The sequence below is a fragment of the Anarrhichthys ocellatus genome, unplaced genomic scaffold (genome assembly GCF_004355925.1).
Source record: "Anarrhichthys ocellatus isolate YVR2014 unplaced genomic scaffold, GSC_Weel_1.0 scaffold1, whole genome shotgun sequence".
Classification (NCBI taxonomy): Eukaryota; Metazoa; Chordata; class Actinopteri; order Perciformes; family Anarhichadidae; genus Anarrhichthys; species Anarrhichthys ocellatus.
Window position 1 is genome coordinate 3002999 of NW_022280031.1, and position 24950 is coordinate 3027948.

General features: G+C 39.7%; 1 protein-coding gene across 8 annotated transcripts in view; it reads left to right on the forward strand.

The window, feature by feature from the left end:
- Positions 1-20971, forward strand: part of atp2b2 (ATPase plasma membrane Ca2+ transporting 2) — a 67756-nt gene extending 46785 nt beyond the window's left edge. For 4 of the 8 annotated variants that reach the window (XM_031851536.1, XM_031851544.1, XM_031851553.1 and 1 more), the window contains 11 exons: positions 1086-1327; positions 1794-2028; positions 6982-7161; positions 7277-7364; positions 7567-7673; positions 8593-8784; positions 9028-9241; positions 9358-9569; positions 9650-9757; positions 9924-10106; positions 15242-20971. In XM_031851536.1, the coding sequence (XP_031707396.1) occupies positions 1086-1327; positions 1794-2028; positions 6982-7161; positions 7277-7364; positions 7567-7673; positions 8593-8784; positions 9028-9241; positions 9358-9569; positions 9650-9757; positions 9924-10106; positions 15242-15550 (2070 nt within the window). In that variant the 3' untranslated portion in view covers positions 15551-20971. Of the gene's footprint in view, positions 1-1085; positions 1328-1793; positions 2029-6981; positions 7162-7276; positions 7365-7566; positions 7674-8592; positions 8785-9027; positions 9242-9357; positions 9570-9649; positions 9758-9923; positions 10107-12079; positions 12270-12578; positions 12632-15241 lie in introns of all 8 variants that reach the window. The other 4 variants (XM_031851562.1, XM_031851583.1, XM_031851570.1 and 1 more) reach the window with 3 other exon arrangements.
- Positions 20972-24950: the final 3979 nt, after the last annotated feature.

Genomic DNA, 24950 nt, shown 5'->3' on the forward strand with positions numbered 1-24950 from the left:
GAGAGAGAGAGAGAGAGAGAGAGAGAGAGAGAGAGAGAGAGAGAGAGAGAGAGAGAGAGAGCATCCTTTCTTCTCCCAAGTCTCTCCTTCCAAGTATGCTTTGCCCAGTGTTACCATGGCAATGCATAGTTTCCCACAAGCTGACCACACTCGCACACGTGAACATACAGCAAGGGTGTATGCAAATTGCGCACATACACTGTAGCACCTGAACAGCCACGTGCACAGATTTAAACAGATATCACACGTAACCTAAAAGGCTCCACAGCTTGCTGATAATAAACACACTCCAGCTTTGAGAGGAAGAGAGATTGGACCACTTACATCATCACATAATGTGTAACATTTACCCTACATTTCTTTGAAAATGTAGTGATTGTTTTTTAATAAAAAATGATGCATAAATGCAAAGATTTTTTTTTCTACGATTGATCACTCAAACAAAACGACAATCTGCATGTAAATTGGTCATTTAAACAACGATCATATCAAAACCATACTTTACATGATTTATGTAAAAAAAGAAAAAAAAACATGTCACCCAGTGCTGCTGTCGCTATAGTCATGACACAGTCCATGTCGTCATGTACAAATGTTGACACTGAGATGTTTACTGAAACCAGAGGAAAAACACGGTTCTAAATGTACACAGTTTGCAATGGATTGAGCAGAATGCCTAAAATAAGAACATCCAAATTTGATTCCATCTAACTCATCTCCCACCCTCCCACACAGAGCAACCCTTTCACCTGCTAGCTGGTTAATTATCACCAGCAGCTATTTCGAGGGCTGACGAAAAGAGAATCTCAGTGAATGGATAGATCACAGAACAGTCAGTATCGAGTGTTGGTTCTTCAAATCTTTTAATCTAAAGACTTGAGTCTCTATACCAGCATTTTTTTTATTTGCCATTTCAGAAACCACGCATGAAAGTATATGAAATGAGGGGTAAACTAAATAAATAATCAAATCATATATTAAAAAGAAAAGTGAAAAGCAACCACAGAGAGAAAATACGACTATATTGCAGCAAATATTTGACTGAAAATAAAACTGAACATCCGAAAATCTCTTCCCCTCTCCAGCCCCCAGATAAGGAAGGAGGTCTGCCGAAGCAGGTAGGCAACAAGACAGAGTGCGGCCTGCTGGGATTGGTCATGGACCTGAAGCGGGATTATCAGCCAATAAGAAACCAGATCCCAGAGGAAAAGCTTTACAAAGTCTACACCTTCAACTCGGTCAGGAAGTCCATGAGCACAGTCATCAAATTGTCTGATGGGAGCTTCCGCATGTACAGCAAGGGAGCCTCTGAGATCGTGCTCAAAAAGTGAGTCTGGTTTTGTGATTAAAATGAGATGATTCTGATGGTAGTAGCAGTAATATGATATAATCAAGAGCTTTTTTATTTTGAGTGCATAATGTACTTGAGGGTATAACCTATTGTACATTCCCCGCCTAGGCAGTGAGAGAGAGCTGAATTTCCACGAGAAGGTCACACAATTGTGTCATTTTACAGAACATTACAATAACAGTACAGTAAGAAATGAGTGACTGAGAAAAACATGAGACGCAGTTAAAATGCTTCCTGCACCCAGAAAAGGAGCAGAAATGATCTTTTGACGTTGAAAATGAAACGTGACATTGTAATAAATATCTGTTACACTGTGGATTAAACTCATTTAACATAAATAATGTACAGATAAAGCTACGAATGTTGGGTCATTTTGACAATATCAAAGTTACAGTACACAATTTAAGATACCCCATTCCCACCACTCCACTCTTAATTACAGATGCAGCCATATCCTGAACGAGGTGGGTGAGTCGAGGGTTTTCCGTCCACGGGACAAGGACGAGATGGTCAAGAAGGTGATCGAGCCCATGGCATGCGAAGGCCTTAGGACCATCTGTGTAGCGTACCGTAACTTCTCCGGTGATCCCGAGCCCTCCTGGGACGACGAGTCCAGCATCCTCAATGACCTCACAGCCATCTGTGTTGTTGGGATAGAGGACCCTGTCCGGCCAGAGGTAGGAGAGTGAAATATTTTGGCAACATACTGAGAGGAGTGGATGTTGGGTAATTGGGCTTTACTGTATGCTACAGTATAAGCAGCTGAGTCACTAGTCTGTCCTCCTCACCATGACTTAAAGGTTGTGCATGTGTTTAAGAAATATCTTATTTATTTTTAACATTGCTTCAGACTGGGAGAACAGTACATGTGTTTTTAATGTAGTAGTATGATGGAAGTATTAATGGAAGAAAGTGTTGTACACCTCTGAGGATAAGCCTCTTAATGAACTCTGTACATGATGTTGGAAGAATGAATCAGTATTTGAGGACTTTTTTTGCCAAACTGAAGACAGTTTGGATAAAAAAGTATGCTACCCATAGGAACAGAGTATTTTATATTTACTGTGTACTTATCTGTTGTTTTTAATATGGGATTCTGGACCAGCCTCTAAAAACCTCTTTCATGCAATTTTCCTTGAATGTTCCTGGATTTCAAATCCTGTGATTGTTAATAAGCCTCTTAAGTAGTTGGCAAAGTAAACCCATTCGTAGAAAGCCCACGCCACACATATACAGTTCAGGATTTTAGTTACATCAGACCAGAAGGTCTTTGTTCTAGTGTGTCAGAAGTGATGATTGAGAGGGATTACTTTTTACGAGTCTATACATTGTTTTTTCAGGAAATTCCTGCAGCTTTAAAAAGGTGGGTGCATTTTAGTCATTTTACTAATAAGAGGGATGGCATCCCCCCTCATCCCCCTTCTCCAAATCTCTAACTGGCTGAACATTTATTATTGCATTCTTAGTCTCAAGTAGTGGAGGATAATATCACATCTAAACAATTGGAGCTGTGGGGACAAATATTGAAGAAGCAGCAACACTCTTGTGATAGTAGCAGCCTGCACAGTGAGCTCATAGAGAGGGATCATGTGTCATTTGAAAGACTTGACATTAGGGTGTGTGTGTTTGTCAATTGCTTCACTGATTGATTGCTTCACTAAATGAATAATTGATTCGTGAAATGCACACTCCAGACTGGACTGATCAGCTTGATTTTAGACGGAATGTTTGCAGCTCAGTTTCCATACTTTGCTAATATTTTTACATGTGTGTTTTACAATGTTACGAATTGTGAATATACACTGTATTATATAGATAATATGTTAATATATTGATTCCTTACATCGGTTCCTCAAATGTTCAATTTCTGGTCGGGACACGGCTTTAGTTTCATACTTTAACTTAAATTTATTTTATAAGGGGACTTCATTTTACTATTGTTTACTTGTATATTGCAGGGGAAAATTTTATATTCAAGATGAAATAAGATCACTAAATATTCCTGTAAAAATCACCAAAAATGTACATTATGTAAAAATCACCTAATTTGGAGACACGTTACAAGGTTTTGCACCCAACAGTGACACTGTATGCATTCCTGGAGATTAAACTCCCAAACTGCAATGAAATAGAACACACAGTAGCTCCACTCGGGCTACTGTGTAGTTAAAAAGTAGTATAAGGCATCATTAACTCTCTTTGAAATGAACTTAATCACAATAATACTTAAATTTCTTACTTCTAATACTTGTAATACTGATTCTCTTACTTATTCATTTTTATTAAAACAATGTGCTGCAATTTGACTGCAGGGCTTTTACTTGTAATTCAGTCGTTTTCACTTTGTCTCATTGCTAATTTTTACTTTGAGTTCTTCTTTCAGCTCTGTTGAAGGTAAAAAAAAAAAAAGAAGCAATTCATATAAATAAGTGGTGCATCAAGAAATGATTTCATGATGAATTAAATTTAAAGAAAATAAGAAATATAATTGGGACAAAGACAGTCTGGTGGAAAGAGGTATCTATGTGTACAGCAGGAAACTGACCTCACTTGACAGCTCCTGTGCAGGTACAGGGAAGCAGGAAGCTAACTGACTACTGCATTATTCAACTTCCTCCTTTCATCTTTTTTTCCATCCCCCTCCTCCCTCTCTAATATGGGCTCTCATTCACCCTCTCCCTAACCATGTTTTCTCGTTTCCACCTCTCTCCGTATCCTAGTGTTTGACTTTCACCTTTCTCTGGTTGCTCTCTTTTTCTTTTCACTTTCTCTGCGCACACCTTTCTTTCTCGCTACGCCTTTCTCTCTCTTTCTGTGTGAAGCCGAGTTATGTAAGCATCTAAACGGACCGAGATAAAATAAGTAGGTACAGAGAGTATCAGGACAAAAGAGAAACCATCATCCTCAAATTTAATTAGTTAACTAGACAAGCTAACAAGAAACCCTTTTTGTATCACGGTGTTATTTAAGGTTGTATATTTGAACAAACTATAGAGTCGTCCTGAAAAGAATAACAGTTAAATATGAAAACTTAAAAAAAACAAGAAATATGAAGGACAAAAAGCTGAATATTGTGTAGTGGACATGCAATTATGCTGATTTTTGCAACATGTGATCCAATAATTCCCAATTTAGGTGTGAATATAACCCCTTGCATTACCCAAAACCTGACAATTTGCATAATTTCTCCTTTCTCCCACCATAAAGGTCACTTCACATATTTTCAATAACTGATGTGGAAAAGTGGCGCACTGCTGCAATCCACTAACATCTTTCCAAGTCTCTTAGTAAGCCTGGCTAATATAGGAAATTAGATGACTTTCCTCTCTGCTAAAAAGGTCACACAGAGTGGTAAACATGTTTTTGGTTTATTTATTAGTCTCCAGTTTCTTCCCTCAGAATCTTTTAATAACTGTAGCTGCTCTGTGGGGTTGCCTCCAGAGAGAGGAGAGAAAAAGGAGAAGAAAGAGAAGAGGAAAGACAGAGGCAGAGAATGATAAACATACTCTAAATCAAGTTCATGTCAGAGGAATGTCGGGCTGCAGGAGAAGGAGGACGGGTAAGGGGAGAAACCGAGGAAAACGAGTGTAACCAGATCCGTATTAGAGACACGAGAGGCTTGTTTTTCAGTCTCACCTACTAGCCTCCTACCCTCGACCTTCGTCGGGCCAGATTGTATTTTTAATAAGTCTCCGCTCTTCTGCTCTCCTCCTCTCTCCACCTCCTCTTTCGGATGACCAGTCAACCAGAGCAGTGGGAATCCAAAGGAAAAAAAAGAGTAAAACAGGCACGTGGGATGACGGATAGGCAGGCGGGAACTTGATATCTTGATAACAATGACTTGGTGAGAGCAGAAAAACCAGGATGTAATATCTTACTCCTCTTGCAACAACATTAACTTTAAGAGCCTTCTTAATTTGTCAGATTGTAATATATATAACAGACTTCTAATGAATTAATGTAACTTGTGTTTTTTGTTTACTACTTTAAATTGCTGGGGAAATTATAGCCACAATTCATGATCTTTATTTATTAATTTATTTTGTGAAAGTGATGAGGTGTAAAGCTAATTTGGCTTCATTGTTGTTGTTTTTTCAACACTTAGTCCTTTTCCAAAATGAAAATTAAAGCATATCTGGTTGTTTTTTCTAAATTATAATACTTCTGAGCTTTTTAAAGCAGTGCACTCCTAATCTTTAAAGTATGAGTATGTCACTTTTGAAAGAAGAAATAACACATTATTTATTTTACAAATGAGTTGAATTCAGCAGCCATAAAACACATCTTTGCTCACTTCAATACACTCAGAGATTTTGCAGCTACGGCCCTGTTTAGTCTGGTATGACCAGTAACTTATGGTGGCTAATATTATCAAACTTTAGATAAATATTGCCGTGTAAAGGACATTAATGAGTCAGCTGACTGACTCATAATTCCTCCACTTCTGCTACTGTTATTGTAGATTTAAGTATTTCACATGTGGTGGCTGTCCGGCAAAAGTTGCATAGTTTTGCTTTAAAGCTTTCTATAATGAGGCATACATTATAATTGTAAGCTGCCCTCCTCCCCTGTATAGATTTACTTCATAATCCGCTCCCCTTAAATGAGCTAAATCCTTTGTGTTATACACGCATGAGCAGCTTGATATGGCAGTTCGGCAGTTCCGATATATTTATACATTTCGGTGGTGGATCCATCATATTTTGCACTTTGCATATTTGAGTACAAGCATGCTCACATGTGTTTGTGCAATATGCACAAGTGTCTGTTAGTGTGAAGTGGAAAGTATGCATATTCCTTCCTCCGTGTGTGTGGCAGTGAACATGTGTCAGAGAGAAAAAGAGACGCAGGCCTATGTGTATGTGCAAAAGAAGGAGTTACTGCATGTGCACGTTTGTTTGTTTGTGTGTGGGTTTGGAGTGCAGTGCTCGCCCACACTGACCTTTGTCAGGAAGGTTTCTGAATTAATATTCAGCTTTTGCTAGCTTTCTACCACGGATCAATCTACATGCAGTAACTTCTCCCAGTAATTCTACTAGTATAATGTCTCTAGGGAAGAGAGAGATAAATATGCAACGTCTCATTATATATCTTGTTAGTACAAAAAGGGACAGAGGCAGCATACTGTTCAGATAAAATAAAGGTTTGATTGAGTTGGATTCGTTTTGTGTGTGTGTGTGTCTTGTATTGATTGATTCTACTGGTATATGTTCGTTAAAGGGGCTATAATCAATATTTTATAGTAGCAATAGATTACATGACTTCTTGTTCGTCAAAGGAGTTGATTAAAGTGCCGAAAAACAATTGCCTTTGCGGTTTTCTTCAGTCTCACAGCTCTCGTACTGTAGTGTTTTTTATGGCTGCAGCAGGCAGCTGTTTTCAGCAATGAAGCCCTAAAAACTTACTATGTGTTACCTACACAGCACCAAATGGACTGTCAAAGTCAGTGACTAACCTGGTGAACATAGAGGAGCGTTTAGCAGCAAAAAGCAAGACATTTGTCACAGGAGTTAGTGGAGACCCAAAAAAAGAGCCCAAAGGAGAGTGAATATCTGACTTGTATTCATCAGGTGGCCAGAAACGTGACTGCAAATCAATGCTAATAAATGTGTTCTTGAATCACTCATTAGGTGCCCGATGCTATCAAGAGGTGCCAGCGTGCTGGCATCACAGTGCGCATGGTGACAGGAGACAACATAAACACAGCCAGGGCCATAGCCATCAAGTGTGGTATCATCCACCCCGGAGAGGACTTCCTCTGTATCGATGGCAAAGAGTTCAACAGGAGGATCCGCAATGAGAAAGGAGAGGTACAGTAACTCTGTCAGAGTGAGAGAGGCTGAGCTCAGAAGACACAAAGATACCTCTCTAAACCTAAATCATAACCACCTGTCCTTTCATTTCTGTCGGTGTGTGCATGCCCAGGTGGAGCAGGAGCGTATCGACAAGGTTTGGCCTAAACTCCGAGTTCTGGCCAGATCTTCCCCAACCGACAAGCACACACTCGTCAAAGGTGAACTGGTTGCACTGTTGTCATATGCATTACTGCTGATGGAAATTAAACTCACCTTGCCTTAACATTGGTCGTCTGCTTTACTGTTTATATAATTTGTCAGAGTTTCGCAAAGGCCACAAATAACTGAAGTTATTTGGTCAAGATTGTTGTCTTTCAGATGCTCAATGTGTTGAGTGTATTTGCACTGTGTGTTTGACAGGCATTATTGACAGCACTACAACAGACCAGAGGCAGGTGGTGGCTGTGACAGGAGATGGGACCAATGACGGACCTGCACTAAAGAAAGCTGATGTCGGATTCGCCATGGTGAGCAAACCCTATTTTATTTTAATTAATTTGTATCTTTTTCTGCCTTGCTTGCTTACTCAACATCTGCATATATCTTCTTCACCTCTGCAGTATGTAGGGTTTCTGTGTAGATTAGGAGCTCCCCCTAGTGGATGTCTGAGATCACAGTTTCTCTGCAGTATACTGTATATTACTTTTCAAAAATACAATATTTGGTATTCATTTTTTCTGCTCTCCTCACAAATTAAATAATTTGGCTCATCCACAGCACCATTTTCCTCCCTGGTCCAATATCTTAAAGTCCCCAACCTAATTTCACGCTCCTGTAATCAATAACACGGACTCTAAATGAGTCTGCATCGTCATGAGGGATGTCCCGGTATTGGGCTAATCAAGGCATTCTTAACTGATCGATAATGGCAATATATTCTTTGTTGTTGATCCTTTGTTTTACATCAAATATGACACAGGTGTTGTTATTTGCAAAGCAAAAAGATTACATGGAGGCTTCCTTGTTTTATACTTTTTGTTTTAGAGGAAAAAAAATCAAGTAATAGCTTGGATGCAAGTGTTTTTTCTTCTTAATGCAATGCAGAGCTATTCAGTTGTAAAACTTATACATAACTTTAATGTACTTGAAGGGTGCACTGTGCAGCTGTGTTATCTATGAAGTTAGAAGTAGGCCTATCAGATAGGGACTCGGTATTGGCATATACTCAATATCAAAAGACTGAGATCAAGATTGGGAGCAAAAAAGAACTTAATTGGGACATCCCTAATGATCTTTATCCATCATTATAACTGACTCCTGTCCAGAGTCCAGTTTTTTTCCCAGTGGCTGCAGAGGTGATTTAGACGGATTAAGTTTAGGAATAGTGCAATGTGATGCAATAGATTCTACTTCTTTTCTGACTGCACCTTTTCTGCTCTCCTCCAGGGTATTGCTGGTACAGATGTGGCCAAGGAGGCGTCAGATATCATCCTGACTGATGATAACTTCAGCAGCATCGTTAAAGCAGTAATGTGGGGCCGGAACGTCTATGACAGCATCTCCAAATTTCTCCAGTTCCAGCTGACTGTCAACGTTGTGGCCGTCATAGTGGCTTTCACTGGCGCCTGCATCACACAGGTCAGAGGCGTGTGTGTGTGTAAATATGGGCATGTGATTGGGTTGTATTAGCATAACTGTATTCTGTTCTGTAATTCAAAAGCTGTTGAGTGAAATACTTCAAGCAAAACAAAGGAGATAATTAATTACAGACGTGTGAAAAAAGTGAATTGGTTACTGTAGAAGTATGGTTATTAGTTTCTTTTCACCCCTCCTTGTTCTGACATTTGTTGTTTTTTTCTGATTTCCCTTACATGTGTGCAGGATTCTCCTCTTAAGGCCGTGCAGATGTTGTGGGTGAACCTGATCATGGATACATTTGCATCTCTGGCCCTGGCCACAGAGCCTCCCACAGAGGCTCTGCTTAAGAGGAAGCCATACGGTCGTAACAAGCCTCTAATCTCCAGCACCATGACGAAGAACATCCTGGGACACGGAGTCTATCAGCTCGTCATCATTTTCACACTGCTCTTTGTTGGTACGGACCATAATTTTGCTCTGCAGTACACCAGGGGATCTGCACCTGATGTGTCAGGAAATGGGTTCAGAGTTAATGACATCACTCTAATTGTGTATTACCCCCCCACACCGTAGGAGAGAGGATCTTTGACATTGACAGCGGCCGTAATGCTCCTCTCCACTCCCCTCCATCTGAGCACTACACCATCATCTTCAACACCTTCGTCATGATGCAGCTCTTCAACGAGATAAATGCCCGCAAAATCCACGGAGAGAGGAACGTCTTCGATGGTATCTTCAGGAACCCCATCTTCTGCACTATTGTTTTTGGCACCTTTGCTGTGCAGGTAAGCAGGTTATTTTTGGTTGGTTATTATCATACGTTAGATGTGATATATTTTCATGACTTGTGCTTTGCTTTTTGTAGATTGTGATTGTGCAGTTTGGAGGGAAGCCATTCAGCTGTCAACCTCTGAACATAGAAAAGTGGATGTGGTGTGTTTTCCTCGGACTGGGAGAGCTTGTCTGGGGACAGGTAACATGCAAACTCATCAGGCGCTGTCTTCCTGATTTCCACTGTGCTTGTTTTCTTGCTTTATTTCTAGTTTGCCATGTTTTACTCTTCCTCTTTGTATCTCTACTGTACTGGGTGCTTGTCACCTTTCCTTTTGACCTGGTGCTCTGTCTCCTCTATGGGTTAGGTGATAGCCAGCGTACCCAATAGCAAGTTGCGTTTCCTGCGGAGGGCTGGCCAGTTAACTCAGAAAGATGAGTCACCAGAGGAGGACCCAAATGAAGATAATGAGGAGATTGACCATGCAGAGAGGGAGCTGAGGAGAGGACAGATCCTCTGGTTTAGAGGACTCAACCGCATTCAGACTCAGGTGAGGACACAAGTTCAATCCCCAAGTTGCGATTTGTTGTTTGATTTCACAGAGAGATTTTGCTTCTTCCTGAAAGAAAGAGAAAGTTTGATTGAACAGGGTTACTCTTATCACTTGTATCTTCACTTAATGATAAAATGTTTTTGTGTACTCAGTTAAGCAGCAATAAATAGCAACCAGATCAAATTTCACCAGGCTGTTTTCTGAGATGGCTTTTTGTTTCACTTTTTGTCTGTTTTTGTCATATAATCCATTTTTATTTGGACGTAGCACGACCTCCTCAGATAAAAGCTGAGAAGCCTAAGAAGAAGTGCTAGACTATGTTGTATGTTCTTTGTGTTAGTCTGTAACAGCCTTAAAGTAATTGTATCTCAAGATGGTATGTAGGTACATGAAGATGCAGCTTTCGCTTTCTGGACTGAACTATCACGTGTGTGGACCTGTGGAAGTTCGACATTCAATCCTCACGGGTTGAATACAGCTGGGCAAGAGTCACTGAATTGTTCTCACTGTGACCAACTCTGCACACCGTTATCACTGTGATATTCAAGAAAGTGTTGCTTCTGTGTTAGAGTTGATTTCATTTCACTGATGTGTCACTAATGGTCCAGGGTGAAGCTATCCCGAGACATGATACTGTCATCCTACAGAGGCAGCCGAACATGGTTAAGTTAAAGAAAAAATACGGGTGAAAGGGTTTATATGGGTTCTTTATTAAAGGAGAACTAAGGTTTATTTAACTAAAAAAAGCAGATGACATCAATAAAGATGGGTCTAACGAGGCAGTGGTCAGATGATCAAAAAGGTTTTATACAAACCCCTCAGATTCTTAAGATGTATTTGGAAGAGAAAAAGAAAACTAACTATAAAATTACAACAGTAATAGTAACAGTCTTTGTTTTACACATTCAACACAAGTTACAGACCAACTTCCTGGTTCAGCTTTGACCTACTATACTTGCTGTAGTTCTGCACACTTAAAGGTTCCCTTTGTAATGGCGGATTATTTGCAACAATATGCAGAATAAGGTAAATAAACAAATCTGGCAACCTGTCAATACGTCTGACCATTAGTTGCTCTGTTGTTGATGTTGCCACCCTTCAGAATTTCTGTCATTATTTAGTGAGAACAATTTGATCATAATCAATAGAACCAATCGCCGAAGCTGCAAAAATAAGACTGTACAAAAGCTGCACTAAACCAGATTTTTTCACTAATTCATGAAGTAAAATCAGTGGAGAGGCCACCGACAAAATAATTTGAATAATGTAAATGACTGCATCTGTATTCTTTGCATCTTTGAAAGGGTCGGATCACACAAAGTAGCAAACTCATTCTCTGCCTTACTTCCTATAGCATCTAGGAAAAGAAAAGGGCGTCTAAATACAAAGGAGGTGAAGGGAATTTAGTTCTGTGGTGCTGACGGCATTGAAACATTACACTTGAAATATTCACCAGCAACACCTCTTCCCAGAAATAATGGCACCATTACTCTGGATAATCCACCAAGTATACTGTCAGTAGTCTTCATTGGATTACTTCCTCAGTAAAAGTAGTCCCAGTTAAAACCTTTCTCAGTGAGATCTGTGGATCATTTATAGAGCAGTGTGGGACATTGTTTCTGGAAAGACAAGTCGCTGTTCATTGTTTTTCATGCTGTGCGCACCGTAGTTAAAAACTCATTTACCTCCATTGTTTTTGGTTGGGGGCAGAAATCTTGCGGCGAGGTAAGAGAGATGTTTTTTTGAAATTCGGGTGAACTTACCCTTTGAGTCAAATTGAAAAATGTTTGTGAGGGGATACTACACCCTGACCTTTAGTTGTGCCCCCCCACCCCCATCGTGTCATGATTGAGACACTTTGTTCTCCCTTTACCATCCAAAGTCACCCAGCAAGTCAACCTGTGTTGCCATTTGGTCTCTGTCACTCTGAGCAGCCATTTGTCCTCTCCTGTTCCGCTCTCCTCCCACAGATTGATGTAGTCAACACCTTCAAGAGTGGCACCTCCTTTCAGGGGGCGGGGGCTCTGAGACGCCAATCATCCACCACCAGCCAGACCCAGGATGTAACCAATGTTTCTAGTCCTAGTCACGTGTCCTTGTCCAATGCCCTTTCCTCTCCTACAAGCACTACTGCTGCTACTGCTCCTCCCACTACTGGCCGTGAGTCAGAACTCTGTCAGTCTGCTTCTCTGCATTCTTTGCTTCAGAGGTGCCATCATGTCATGAAGTTATTTTTCTCTGCACATTGTCTGGCTTGTAATTCTTACAACAAATTACCTTGACACTCCCCATTTTGGGGTTGGCATCTCTGAAGAATTTTTTTTCTTTCTTGCTATCTGCTTTTTTCATTTCCTGTCTTTCTCTTTTGTCTTTTTGCTGTTCATACTGGATTTCAAATTCATCTTGATATCTCCTCCCATGCTTGGGTGTACTGTCGTCTCATTGGTGAATGTGTGTTTGTTTCCTCAGAGTGCTAGGAGCGCAGGACTAAGGGTGATACCCACGGCGTGACATTTCAGGTTGTGAGTTTGTCTCCCTCTGCTCATCCCCCATCCACCATCCCATTCTCCAATCCGTCCATTTTTATTTCCCGATGGACATTAATGTGAACTAATTCCAATCAACTCACCAAAGGACTGGGTAAACATTCAAGTATAAGCTGCAGTGTTGTCTTATTTCATCTGTGAGTTTGCTACTGATGAGGCAAATCACACATTGAGCGGATGCACATTTTTACCTGCTATTCTCCAGCTGACGCATAAAGGAAAACATAAAGGACACTACTAGTTCGTGTGCCAGACCGAATAAAAAAAACCTGCAATAGCCACTTTCAAAATGTTCTTTCAAAAGGGGATCCCAAAACTAAAATCGAACCACAAGAGGTCACTGTCAAAATCACGGACTATCTCTACTTAATTATTTTGTCCACTTCCATCTTCTCTTTCTTCCTCTCATTTTTACACACACACACACACACACACACACACACACACCTTGTCTCTAATATTTATCTACGGATGAGAATCAGATCTAAAACTCTGCTGAGGGTTGTGTGGACAGGAGTGGAGAATCACCATAAAGCAGCTCTGCACCGATGATTCATCCCGTCTTGTCGCTTCATACTGTCAGTGTAGTTGACTGTCATGTTGCCATAGTTACGGACATAGATCCTCTGCAGCCACCAGCGATGTAAATTCAACCCCCCCCCCCCCCCCCCACCCACCCGTTTCTAACACCCCATCAGTGTTACTTGTCAGACATCCTATTACATGCACTCATCCCGACAGGCTCCTCTTATTATTTGTTTTATCTGTTTTGTCTCCTTATACGCTACTCTGCCACGGTTACAAGAGTAGAAGTACGACAGTATTTACAGAATATACTGTCCTCCCAGCTAATAGAAAGCTCAATGTCAATGAGGCTTTCAATGCACTGTTCATGTCTTTTAAATCATCTTCCCATGGAAAAGTTGTACATTGTAACATTATCGTACCAATATATTTTCTTCCAAGAATTCTTTAAATATTCAGAGCTAAAATTATTGATGAGAAAACTATTTTGACATTCGGCAAATCGTTGAATTCATTTATCAACAAAAAACACAAAACATTGACTTTCTAAAGTCTCAGAGCTTTTTAAGATTTACTTTTTTATCCCCTCTTCTTTTATATCAAGATAAAGTGAGTGCTTTGGGGTTTCTAATATGTATATAAATAATATATATACTGTATATTCCTGCATTTGCGGCCAATGAATGACAATTGGAGAATGAGAGAATCAGCATTTTTCACTCACATTTTAATATATCTGAGAGGATAGATTTCAGTAGCTTTGGGATAAAATGTTCCTATAATAAACACTATATTTATGGCTTCGGCTCAAAAAAAAGGTTTAGGGTGAGACAATATTTACACTTAATAATCCTACAGAAGTCATTTCAGGTGTCAATAGGAATATCATTGATGCAAACATGATGACATGATACCCCTTTTGTAACTTTTGTATACACCCCAATGTGCTATCATGAGTCAATGTCTCGTGTAAAAACAAATAATGTCGTAGCTGATATTGTACATGCAGATAGGGTTTTGATTTAAACAACGCTTTCCTAAAATCCATACAGTAAATACCACTATCTGTACTATCTGTACTGAGGTTCACGTAGTTGCTTGGGGCCTATACTTGAGTGCTTACTTAGATGTGCATGGAGTTGAAAGCTGTCAGACCTCTGACAGTAAACTTATTATTTTCATTATTCACTTCCATTTGTTTTGTGTCAGCAGTCTGTGTGCCGGTGTCCACTTCTTCACGTCTTGTCTTTTGGCATGTGATTTGTGTTTACCTCTTATTTACTTCCTGGGTTTATAATATCTTAACCTGCTGTGTTGGCTCTAAATGCCTCTGATTTTTTTTTGGGGGGGGGGGTTTGTCGGTTTGTTGTGTTTTACACTGCAATGCTTGTGTTGACCCTCCTCATGCAGAGTTTGACTCTCTCCATTGCTCTGTTTTGGACCATGCTTCACACCCACCCTGTGCTATATGTGTGTGTCCCATTCAGAGTCTGTGTGGATATTGTCCCAGACAGTGTTCTGGTAACTCCAGAAGTTTTTAAACCACCTGATTTGGATCTCTCAGATCTAACCTCCTTCCTTCTTACTGACCTCGTCCACCAGATTTCTTCAAACCTGCATGTGATATTCACCTTTCATTTTTTTCTGTGAGCATTCCATTTATTAACGTGGCTTGTTTCTAGGTATACAGCACATTGGACTAAAGCGTATACTTACAACGAGCGTTTGTGTTGCTTTGGTATTTTTTTTTCTTGAAATGTATGATTTTGTTTTGTTTTTACGATTGTGTTCCTCACGGCTTTACTTAGTGCACGCCAAAATCGAGTGACTTGTGAACCGTAGTCATGTTGTGAAAGCAGAACACAGACTGCAGTTGTTTTTCCTCCTTTACCTTCTCCTTCACCTCTTTATCCTCAATTGAGAGGTTCTCTCCTTCCCCTCTGTCCCTTCTCTCCTCCTCTTTTCTCTCATCCCGAGGGTCCTTCCCACCCTTCCGTTTTGTCTCTGACATCACCTCTCATTGTTTTTCTTCTCTTTCCTCCCTTTTTTTTTTAACAACAGATCCGCGTTGTGAATGCATTCCGTAGTTCTCTCTATGAAGGCCTGGAAAAGCCAGACTCCAGATCATCTATCCACAACTTCATGACACACCCCGAGTTTAGGATAGAAGACTCCACGCCCAACATCCCGCTCATCGACGACACGGACGATGATTCTGCTCGGAGGATGAAGTACTCCAGCCAGCCCTCATCCCCCAACAAGAATAACAACGCCATCGACAGTGGCATCAATCTCACCATCGACACCAGTAAATCAGCCGCCTCCTCCGGCCCCGCCAGCCCTCTTCACAGCTTGGAGACCAGCCTCTAACCCTGATCCTAACCTCAGCTCTAACCTCTAATGTCGTTTCCTTGCAGTCTGGGGGCACCTTATCTAATTCCTCCAGATATTTAACTGCAACCTTACACCTCGTCACCCCCACAATTTCACCTACTCCATCTCAATTCTCATTTTCCAACCCCCCCCCCCCCGTACCCCCATTTATTCCCCCACACAGGACAGGTCCTGTGACAAAATCCTCATCTTTCCTCCCTTAACCTTGAGCTCTTAAAGCTCTCTCCGCTCCTCTCGAAATGGAGAAAATCTAAAGTAATATGTCAAGGTGAAAAGAAAAACAAACTTATCATACAATCAAAAAAGCGCAACAAAGCCACAAAACCTACACAGCCATCGTGCTTTTGTGGTTGTGTGTGTACGGTGACGGCGGTGGCTGTGTGTATGACTATATGCGTGTTAGCATGTACTGTATAAGCGTGCCGCTGACTGCACATGTGTGTGACTGTGTCTTTAGTGGCATCGGGAGGAGGACGATGAGGAAGGAGACACTGCTGAGAGGAGTAAAAATCACAAAACAGGACAGACTCGAAACTCCCCTTACACTCCCTCTCCTCAACAATAACATTGTCAATACTGATAATAGTTTAAATTAAATTGAAAAACATTGTTATTATTATGATTCTGATTCTGATTATTATTGTTATTATTATTGTTGCTCCTGCATGAATGTACATTGCCCAAGTTTTATTTTAAAGGGTTTTACTTTTATGGGAGATCTTTTGTTCAGATGGGCTCGGCCTTGCAGCGGACTACTATTTTAATGACGGCTTCTCTGAGATCCTGGCCTGCAAAGTTCCCTCTTCTGTGTGGCATGAAACATGTACCCGACTGTAAACATTTATTTCATCCATAAACAGAAATGTGTAACGAGGTGGTGGGGCTCAACTTGCACAGTAGTTTTGCACCTATCGGAAAAGAGGAACGCAAAATAATAATGATGATGAGAGCATTTATGGTATATAATCTATAAATATAAATACATATAAATATATTTAGAGAGAGTTTATCTTTGTTTGTCGGCATGTTGCCTTGTTCCTGCTTCAATGGCTCAAAATACTTTGACTTATTTATGTCTTAAAGAGAATGTAATTTGTTTACAACCTCGTAGAGATAAACTTCCTGGTTTCTAGAAGGAAAGAGGCAAAACTGAAGCTCAGAAGGACCGGAGCTGCGTTGGTGTGTTATTACTGAAAAAAACGTGCTGGAATTTGCCTGCTATCTTTTCAAATATTGTAGATATTTTTAGAGGATTAACAAACAAAAAGAAACCAAAATATAATGGGATACGTAGTAAATGTGGAATCTTAGTATTACTCTTTATGATTGTTGGGATCAAGTTGGAGTGGCTTGCCTTTTCTAAACGGAGGCCTCCTTTTTGTGACAGAGGGGGAATATTTAATTATTTTTATCACTTCTCTTTTTTTATGAGTTTTTTTGTTTTTGTTTTTGTGCTTCAGCGCTGGCCTGGGGTCAGGGCTCGAGTCAAAGGCTGATATCAGGACCTTTACAGTGAACTTTCTTCCAGATAAACCTGCTTGTTCAAAGGACTTGATGTTTAAAAAATGTGTGTGACCACCAAAAAGGCTGCATTCAAGTCACATTAGACATCTACAGATTTATATTTGTCTTATCTGTGCAGCATGGAAATCAGACCTTTTTTTTTGTTTTTGTTAAAATTTTGAAAGATATTGTGTTGTTTATTTTTTTAAATTTAATTTGAATTCATTATTTGTTAAAAGGATTTCAGTTTCCTCTAGCAGAGTGACACACGCAGCCCCACAACACTGTTGGCATTTTTAACATCAAAAAAAGGAAAACTGACACAAAAAAAAATGACAAATTACAACAAACATGGAATGTTGCTTTGACTCTTTTTCTATATATAAAAAAGACGATCCTTTTCTGCACTATCTGGTTATGAATGAAAACTTCTGTGGTGTAATTCTAGATGTGCTTTTGTGTGTTTTAACCAAGCTTGTCCTGCCGTCACAGAATATACAGTACTCTAGCATCTCAACTGTACTCACTAGTCGTGAACTATTTATTGTGCTTTGACCAATCAGACATTACCAGAGATAAGTTACATACAGAAGGCACATTTAAGCAGTCTTATTGCACTCAGAAGGACAAGGCCACTTAACTAGTCTGTACTATTGTTATTTCTATTACTAACCGAAGTCATTGGCAAGCATGACGTGAGAGGCTCATTATGCAACTTGAAAAAATTAACGATTTTTCTACTTAAAAAATCCTATACACTACTTCAGTATATTCAACATTTATCCGAGCTGTTTTTTTTTCTTTTTTCTATCCTCCTCCTCTGTCATTTCCCAGTCGATCCGTCCATCTGGAAAGGGTGCACAAGCTTTACCAGTCAGCTCAGGCGTGTTGAAAAAGTAATATGGACCATTTGAATAATATCTGTCTTATTTAAGTTGGAAAAAAAACTGTCTGGATTCTGATATTCTGCTTAGAAGCTGTTGATTTATTTTGTTTCCCTTTCCAGTGTTTTAACTTGACAATTTATTTGTTTATTTGTCTGTAAAAAATTAAAAACAATAAACAAAAAACATAACAACAGCATTTTCAATAAAAAAAAAAAAAAAAAGACTTAAGCCAACATTTTCCAACCACTTTTACATCCAGAAGGACATTCAGCTTTAAGAGAATGCAAACACGAGTTTAAAAATAATCTTTGTAAATACAGCAATGAGTCCACTGAGGACAGAAACTCCATGCGGACTGGTGTGAAAATCCATCATACCCCACGAGTCATACTGCCGATGCAGCTGTCTGGCTGTATGTAATCAATCACTGCTCCTGTCAGAAACACTTTAAAACAACATGATTACATCCAAATAAATACTTGTGTTGTAACGACCAATGATTATGTTAATGATGACCCCGAAGATAATGATGATGATGATGATATCAATGATACTTCTTGCAATATACTCTCACCTGCCTCGATGTACTGTATTTAGCAGCATGCAGTTTGTGGAACAAAGAAAAAGAGAAATGCCAACAGATAACTTTTTGGCATACTTAGCCATTTATGGGTAAGTGATCTAAGTGTTCATCTTGTTTTTATGATATTTTTTTTATCTATACAATAATTGTAAATAAAGAACTCAATGTCTTTGTTCATTTAATACTATGCAAAAAGTCATGCTTTTCTGATTGTTACCCACCCTTAATCCTAGAGTGTGTTGCTGGAATATTTGTGGTCTCAAAAGTCAGTAAAAAAACAATGTGATGTAAATTATTTTTTAGCTTGAGAGAAGTAAAATGATGATGAAATTATTATTATGATACCATGAGGGGGATGATAATAATGGTGGTGACAGTGATGATGATGATGATAATGATGATGATGATGAACTGTGACTCTTGCTGCTTGACTGTCCCATTTACAACACTCCTGACAGGAGCGCAAGTGAAAAACTAAATAAAAACCAACCAAAAAAATATTGAAAAACCCTAAATAAATCTCCCAGAGCAGCATGACCCAGCATGGTGTGTCCTGGCCCCGTGTGACATGTCCTGTTCTGATTCGTTGTGCTTCACCTTTCAGTGTCAACTTTGATTGTTTTTCCATTTTCATTGTTTTGTTTGAAAAGGTTCTGCTTATAGAATGTGGGGGTTTCAGTGTGGTCTAAAGGAGCTCTTGTTGTAATGCACCGTAAACCATTGGGTCCCAACCTTTTTACCTCATTACCCTTTCAAGCGAGGAAATATTAGGGCATCCTGATGTCCAAGGGGTTTAAGGCGATGACCATGTACAGTATTTCTTGCAACATCGCTGGTTTCCTTTTGTCTCATATCATTACCATCTTTCTAACCCTTTCCTCTCAGTTTATACCATCTCCTCTCCGATACAGGCATAAAATGTTTTTGAAAAAGTGATCCAGCAAAGTGTGAATCTGAGATTGTTACAGTAGAGGCCTGATGATGTATCACTATCCCTTATTTCATAAGAAATCAACAGCCATGTGGACGGTTCAGTGAGTCTGTACTTAGGCACTGTGGTGCTTTGAGCTAACTGCAATGACGACGCAAACCTGCTCATGTTTAGTTGGTAAACATTTTTACAATGTTCTTCTTAGTACAGTATATTAGCATGCTAACATTTACTAATTAGCACTAAATATACTCGACATAAACCAAAGTGTTGAAGAAATTGAAATTTTTGATATGAAGGTGGTATTAGATTGACAGTCAGGGGATCATCATTGTCTTTAGGATTTACCCTCTGGGGACCCAGCCCGCCCTCAGGGCGTCAAATACAGACGCACAAGGCCCTTTTTAATGTCTGTATGAGACGCACTGGGCTTTCAAGTAACTACAGTGTAAATCAATTTGCATTATTAACAGACATAGAGAATGCTCTGGGAATGTGATGACATAATGACTGAAACAAAATACCATACAGGGTATCTTGAAGTTCTGTTGGTGATGTCTGTGAAGTCTTTTCTGCACTTGTGATACGTTGTTTACGTTTTACTTGGGTTTCATATTTTTTAACCATGATGTTTTTTCTAAACCTAACTAAGTGGTTTTTGTTGCCTAAACCTTAGCGAGTGTTTTTGTTTGAATTCAGAGTGATAACCGTGTTTTTACTGCGATGTGGCGTGTCATAGTTTGACGCACTATTAGAAATGGACGTCTGAAGAGCATTACAGCACGACTTAGTCTTCTTTCCATTTTTAACTAAATTGATAGTATCATTTCGCTTGTAGACTCTGAGACTCCTCAAGCCCAAGCTGTTTGCCTATGAGGGAGAGATGGATGGATGGCAACCATGTCCCAACCCAACATTCCTCTTGCATTTGCAAACAGTTGAGTCCTTGAAGACATGATTAATATCTAGGTGAAAGATGGAGCTTGTTGTATAATAGAAAGGTCATAGAAGGACTATGACCACTTGAGGGCAGTATTTCACTAGAGATAACTGAAGACGCCATTAGGTCGTCCCTCATCATCCGTGTGGTAATCCCTGTAAAGTGTCTCTTGAGCATCAATGCTCTTATAAGTGAGTGGTGCAAAGGAATCCGTTGCATCATTTCAGTCTCCAGAACTTAATTAGGTTGAACATCACTGTTGTTCACGACAAGTAGAGGGAAGACTTAATAAAAAGAAAAGTGTCACTGTGCTCATCAGTGTTTATCTGAGGTTATGAGGACTTTGGACAAGTTTGAAACTGAATTTGAAGAACTTAATGGGAAATTTGTCTTGAAGTTTTGTGTCACTTTAGTCTGAAAAAACAACTGAATGTAATAATAGTCAAGTTAAACGCCTTTCATACCATTTGAAATGATAAAACCTGCATTCATTGTTTTTTTCATCACTTGGGGCAACAAGCAATAAACTCAACATCAACATATGATCACCTTCTAAAGTTGACATGGTGAATGTGTTAACAAGCAGCTGCTTATTCATTAGCAGTTAATTGAAATGAATACATAGATACATGTAAAGTCCTCTTCACCTACTCCTCACCAGCTTGTTGCTGGAAGGGTCATGTACAGTGAGTCTATCAGAGCCTTTCTGCTCAACTACAGAGGCCTGCTGCAGCTGAAAACAGCATAGATGAGAGTAGTGTGAGTGAACCAAACTTCAAAGTTGAAAACCAATACAAGGAGACGTTAAAATGCTCCATTGAGCTTAGGGGAACTGCCAATCGGCTAATCATTTTGTACTGTACATGTGAAAAATCTCGGTGGCACTTGCCATAATTACAATGCAGGCTATTTATTTGCATTAGTCCAAAATAAGATGTGGATAATTAACCGCCACACGCTGAGCAGAAATAGATCCAGGCTCACAACATAATGCATGAGGTGGAGGAAACAGGGTCAGTGTGGACATAATGAATGGTTTGTATGCAGGTCGATAGATGTCAATGACTATCACTCTTCACTTGACTGACCCTCATCACCAAAGTATAAATTGAACCTGTGTGTGTGTGTGCGTGTATTTGTATGTGTTACTTTTCTGTGGTTAATTATTTTGATGACACAAGTTGTTGTTTGCAGATGTTGTACATCGCTGTCAGCAAACAGAAAATGTATTAAATGATGTACGTATGTATCTGCTCTAACTGCAGCAAGTTACCGTACCCAGCGAGCAAACTGGTTACAGTGGTAACTTAACTCAGTGGTCCTTCAAAGGCCACGGAGCATATCCTGACCTTACTACATTTTGTGAGTTATAAAAGGTTTTCACAATATTCCCAATAGCATATCTACTGAGTAGTATGTCCCCACTGTGCCAAATTTAGGAGGAAGTAAGCGCCAGAAAAACTTACATAATTTTTCCTATCTATCCGTGCAGATGGTTTTATTATCACTGCCAGAAGAATCAGGCGAAGACACATCCAGTGAATGTATCCGTGCAGCTCTATGAGTGGTAGCTCTGTGTTTTTCCACGGCTAATCTCCCATTCTGCTGCAACAAACTCCTCTGCTTGAGGAATTTCATTTTTTTGGGGGGAAAAATGATGAATGAAGTGTGCTTTACGACCTTATACGACATTGGTGTCGGATGGGTTAGCCTTTTGTGAGTCGTATTCATTCAATCACACAAAACGGCAGCGATCGTTGCAGAGACACCTGATGGAGATCTGCACTCCACTGCATCAGCAGCATCTTTCCAGAACCCTTGTCCCTCTCTCAGACCTCAACACTTTTCACTAGAACTACTTTCTACGTCAAGATTCTTTACAAAACGTGTTTACACCATGTTCGGAAAAAGTATCCACAGTAACAGGATATTTGGAGCAGATTCCTCTTAAATATTTTGAATACTGAGAGAAGGTGGACATCTTAAAGGCAGATATTTAAAGATATGGGCAAATGAAAACAAAACTATCCATATGGCTTGATAACACTTGACATAAGTGAGAATATATTTAGATTTTGCTTTATTTTACAGGTCCGTTGTTTATTAATTACTTCTTAGGGAGCTTCTTTGAAAGAGCTTTTTAATCTGGTTGAACATTTGAAAGAAAAAGCTCCCGTTGACCCAAGGCAATGCTCATTAATTCATCAACAATCATTATCATCATCATTAACAGCATCATCATCATCTATTATTGGAAGCTTTAGTTTATATATATATATGTAAGTACTATGCAAATATCAAGCATTTGCTGTCCAGTGACTGAAAGACTCTTTTTGTTAGTAGTCATTTTGTTTAATTTATTAGGAAATGTACTCATTGTACATGGTCTCCATTTCTCTACAATTTAAACAAAGTAAAATAGTTATGTTTGCCTACCTTATAGATCATTATTATGAAATTGCAGAAAAACATAAAATAAAGCGTCACCATGTGTAATTTGGATGACCTGCCCACTTACGTAAGAGGTGTTGAAGCAGACATACCTACAAATATCGTTTAGTGAAATTCTGTTGCAGGTCTTGCAAGAGGTACTATACGTGTAAGATGTATACTGTCTCAAACATTTGCTGTGAGAAGAAGAATCAGAGAGAACAATCAAAAACAGAGATTTCAGTGCATTAGCATTAACCCTGTGTTAGCTTTAGCATTAGCGTGGTAGTGTGTAATAGCATCAGCATGCACGGGCTGTGCCTGCTGGGGTGGCACAGCCCGTGAATTTAGAGTGGGCTCCCACAGCTCGGAAGATTAGCGCCCGAGTGCATTCAAGTCCATGTGCGAGGGCTGATTTCCAGGAAGAATAGCCCTTTATTGGGCCCCAAGTTGAATCCTGCTGCTTCCCTTTTGCCCAATAGAAAGCTGCAGTAACTGACAGTCCTTTACAATCAGCCAACACTGGTGGAGGTTTTGGGTCTCTCCTTCTTTTTTTCCACTGTTTTTCTCCAAAAGGATTGATTTTGAAATTACTCTCTCTGCCCAGCGTGTGTATGGGTTGGGATATTTGTGTGCATTCGTCCGTAAATGTTTGTGTGTGTTTGCGCGCAACACCGATACACAAACATAGACGCATACAGAGAGAGACGCATACAGAGAGAGAAAGACACGCACACATGCACATGTTTGAATGCCAGTCTTGGCAATTGTCTTAATAGGATAAGGGGAGACTATGGTTCCTGTTGGGGGGGATGGGACTGTGGGAATGACGTTAAAACACACGTTGCATTCATGGCACTAACAGCTACGTTGTTGGTTGATTCAAAGCAAAGGATATATGTGGTGACTTGTTATCTCCCAGATTCACCTCAGGGCTTTAATTACTCTGCACACTCGCCAAAAAAAGATATGACACCTTCGGGCAGGAATTTAACTTTTTTTGCAAAACAAAAACACAACCATAGTCACAAAAGGTAATGACTCATGTGCTCAGAGTGCATTCATAGTTTTGAACTTTTATATCTTTTTGTTGATGTTGGTTATTTCACACAGTGCAAAACTACGGGTCATTTAAGAATGAAAGAAGTGACATTGTAGATAACTGAAGGGGTTTGTGGGGGTGTTGCAATGAAGAGTTCTGACCATTAGGGGTCATCTGTGGCATAAGATTCATGAGGGCCTTCATGATAACAAGCCTGCTAGTATCTCAGTTTTCCCAACCTTTTTGGCTCATAAGCCATTTCAACAAATCAGTACTTGTAGCCTCTTGCACAAGCTATATTACTGTGCACATTGATTATGAGCCGTTCTACCAGAGGGATTTTGTTTTTACATTGACTTTCTTAAAGGACTTTAAGGGGCCAGAAGAGAGGAAACTATTCAGTGTTACACAAAAGAATTAGAAAAATAAATGTATACGACATTACACTAGTACATTTTTTTTTTCTCTTTTACCTTTAATTATATTGTGACTCCCTTCAGATCTATCTTGGTACCCCTTGGGGTCTCGAAGACCATCATTGATTATAGACAGACGTTACAGTCTCTAAACTGTCTGAGAAGTTCGAGGGAGGGCAGAGACTTTGTAGTGGGTTGGTGGTTTTGCCTGTCCTGGCTCTCTGTCCTTCTCTCCAGCCCCTGCTCACTCCCAGACCTGCCAGTCCTGGTCACATGACATCCCCTCCCACCTACACACCTGTTCCCACTTTCCTCATCAGACCTGTAGTTTCTAGAAAACACACCGAAAAGATTTTACTCTACTATATTTTTGGAGTTTTACGATAAATAATTGTTCTTTGTATACAAGAAACATTTCACCAACAAATACCACACTTATGATTGCAAATTAGTTTGAAATAACATGACATACATCACAAAAAACATAATAATAGGAGAACTGAAGCCACCGGGAGATAATTGACACACTTATACAGGGAGACACAGGTTGTTAAATCAGGAGAAACTTAATTTACAGTGAACAAATACATTTATTAAATTGTGCAAAGTAAAGTAAACATTTTGGAGAGTCGACACTGGTGGAG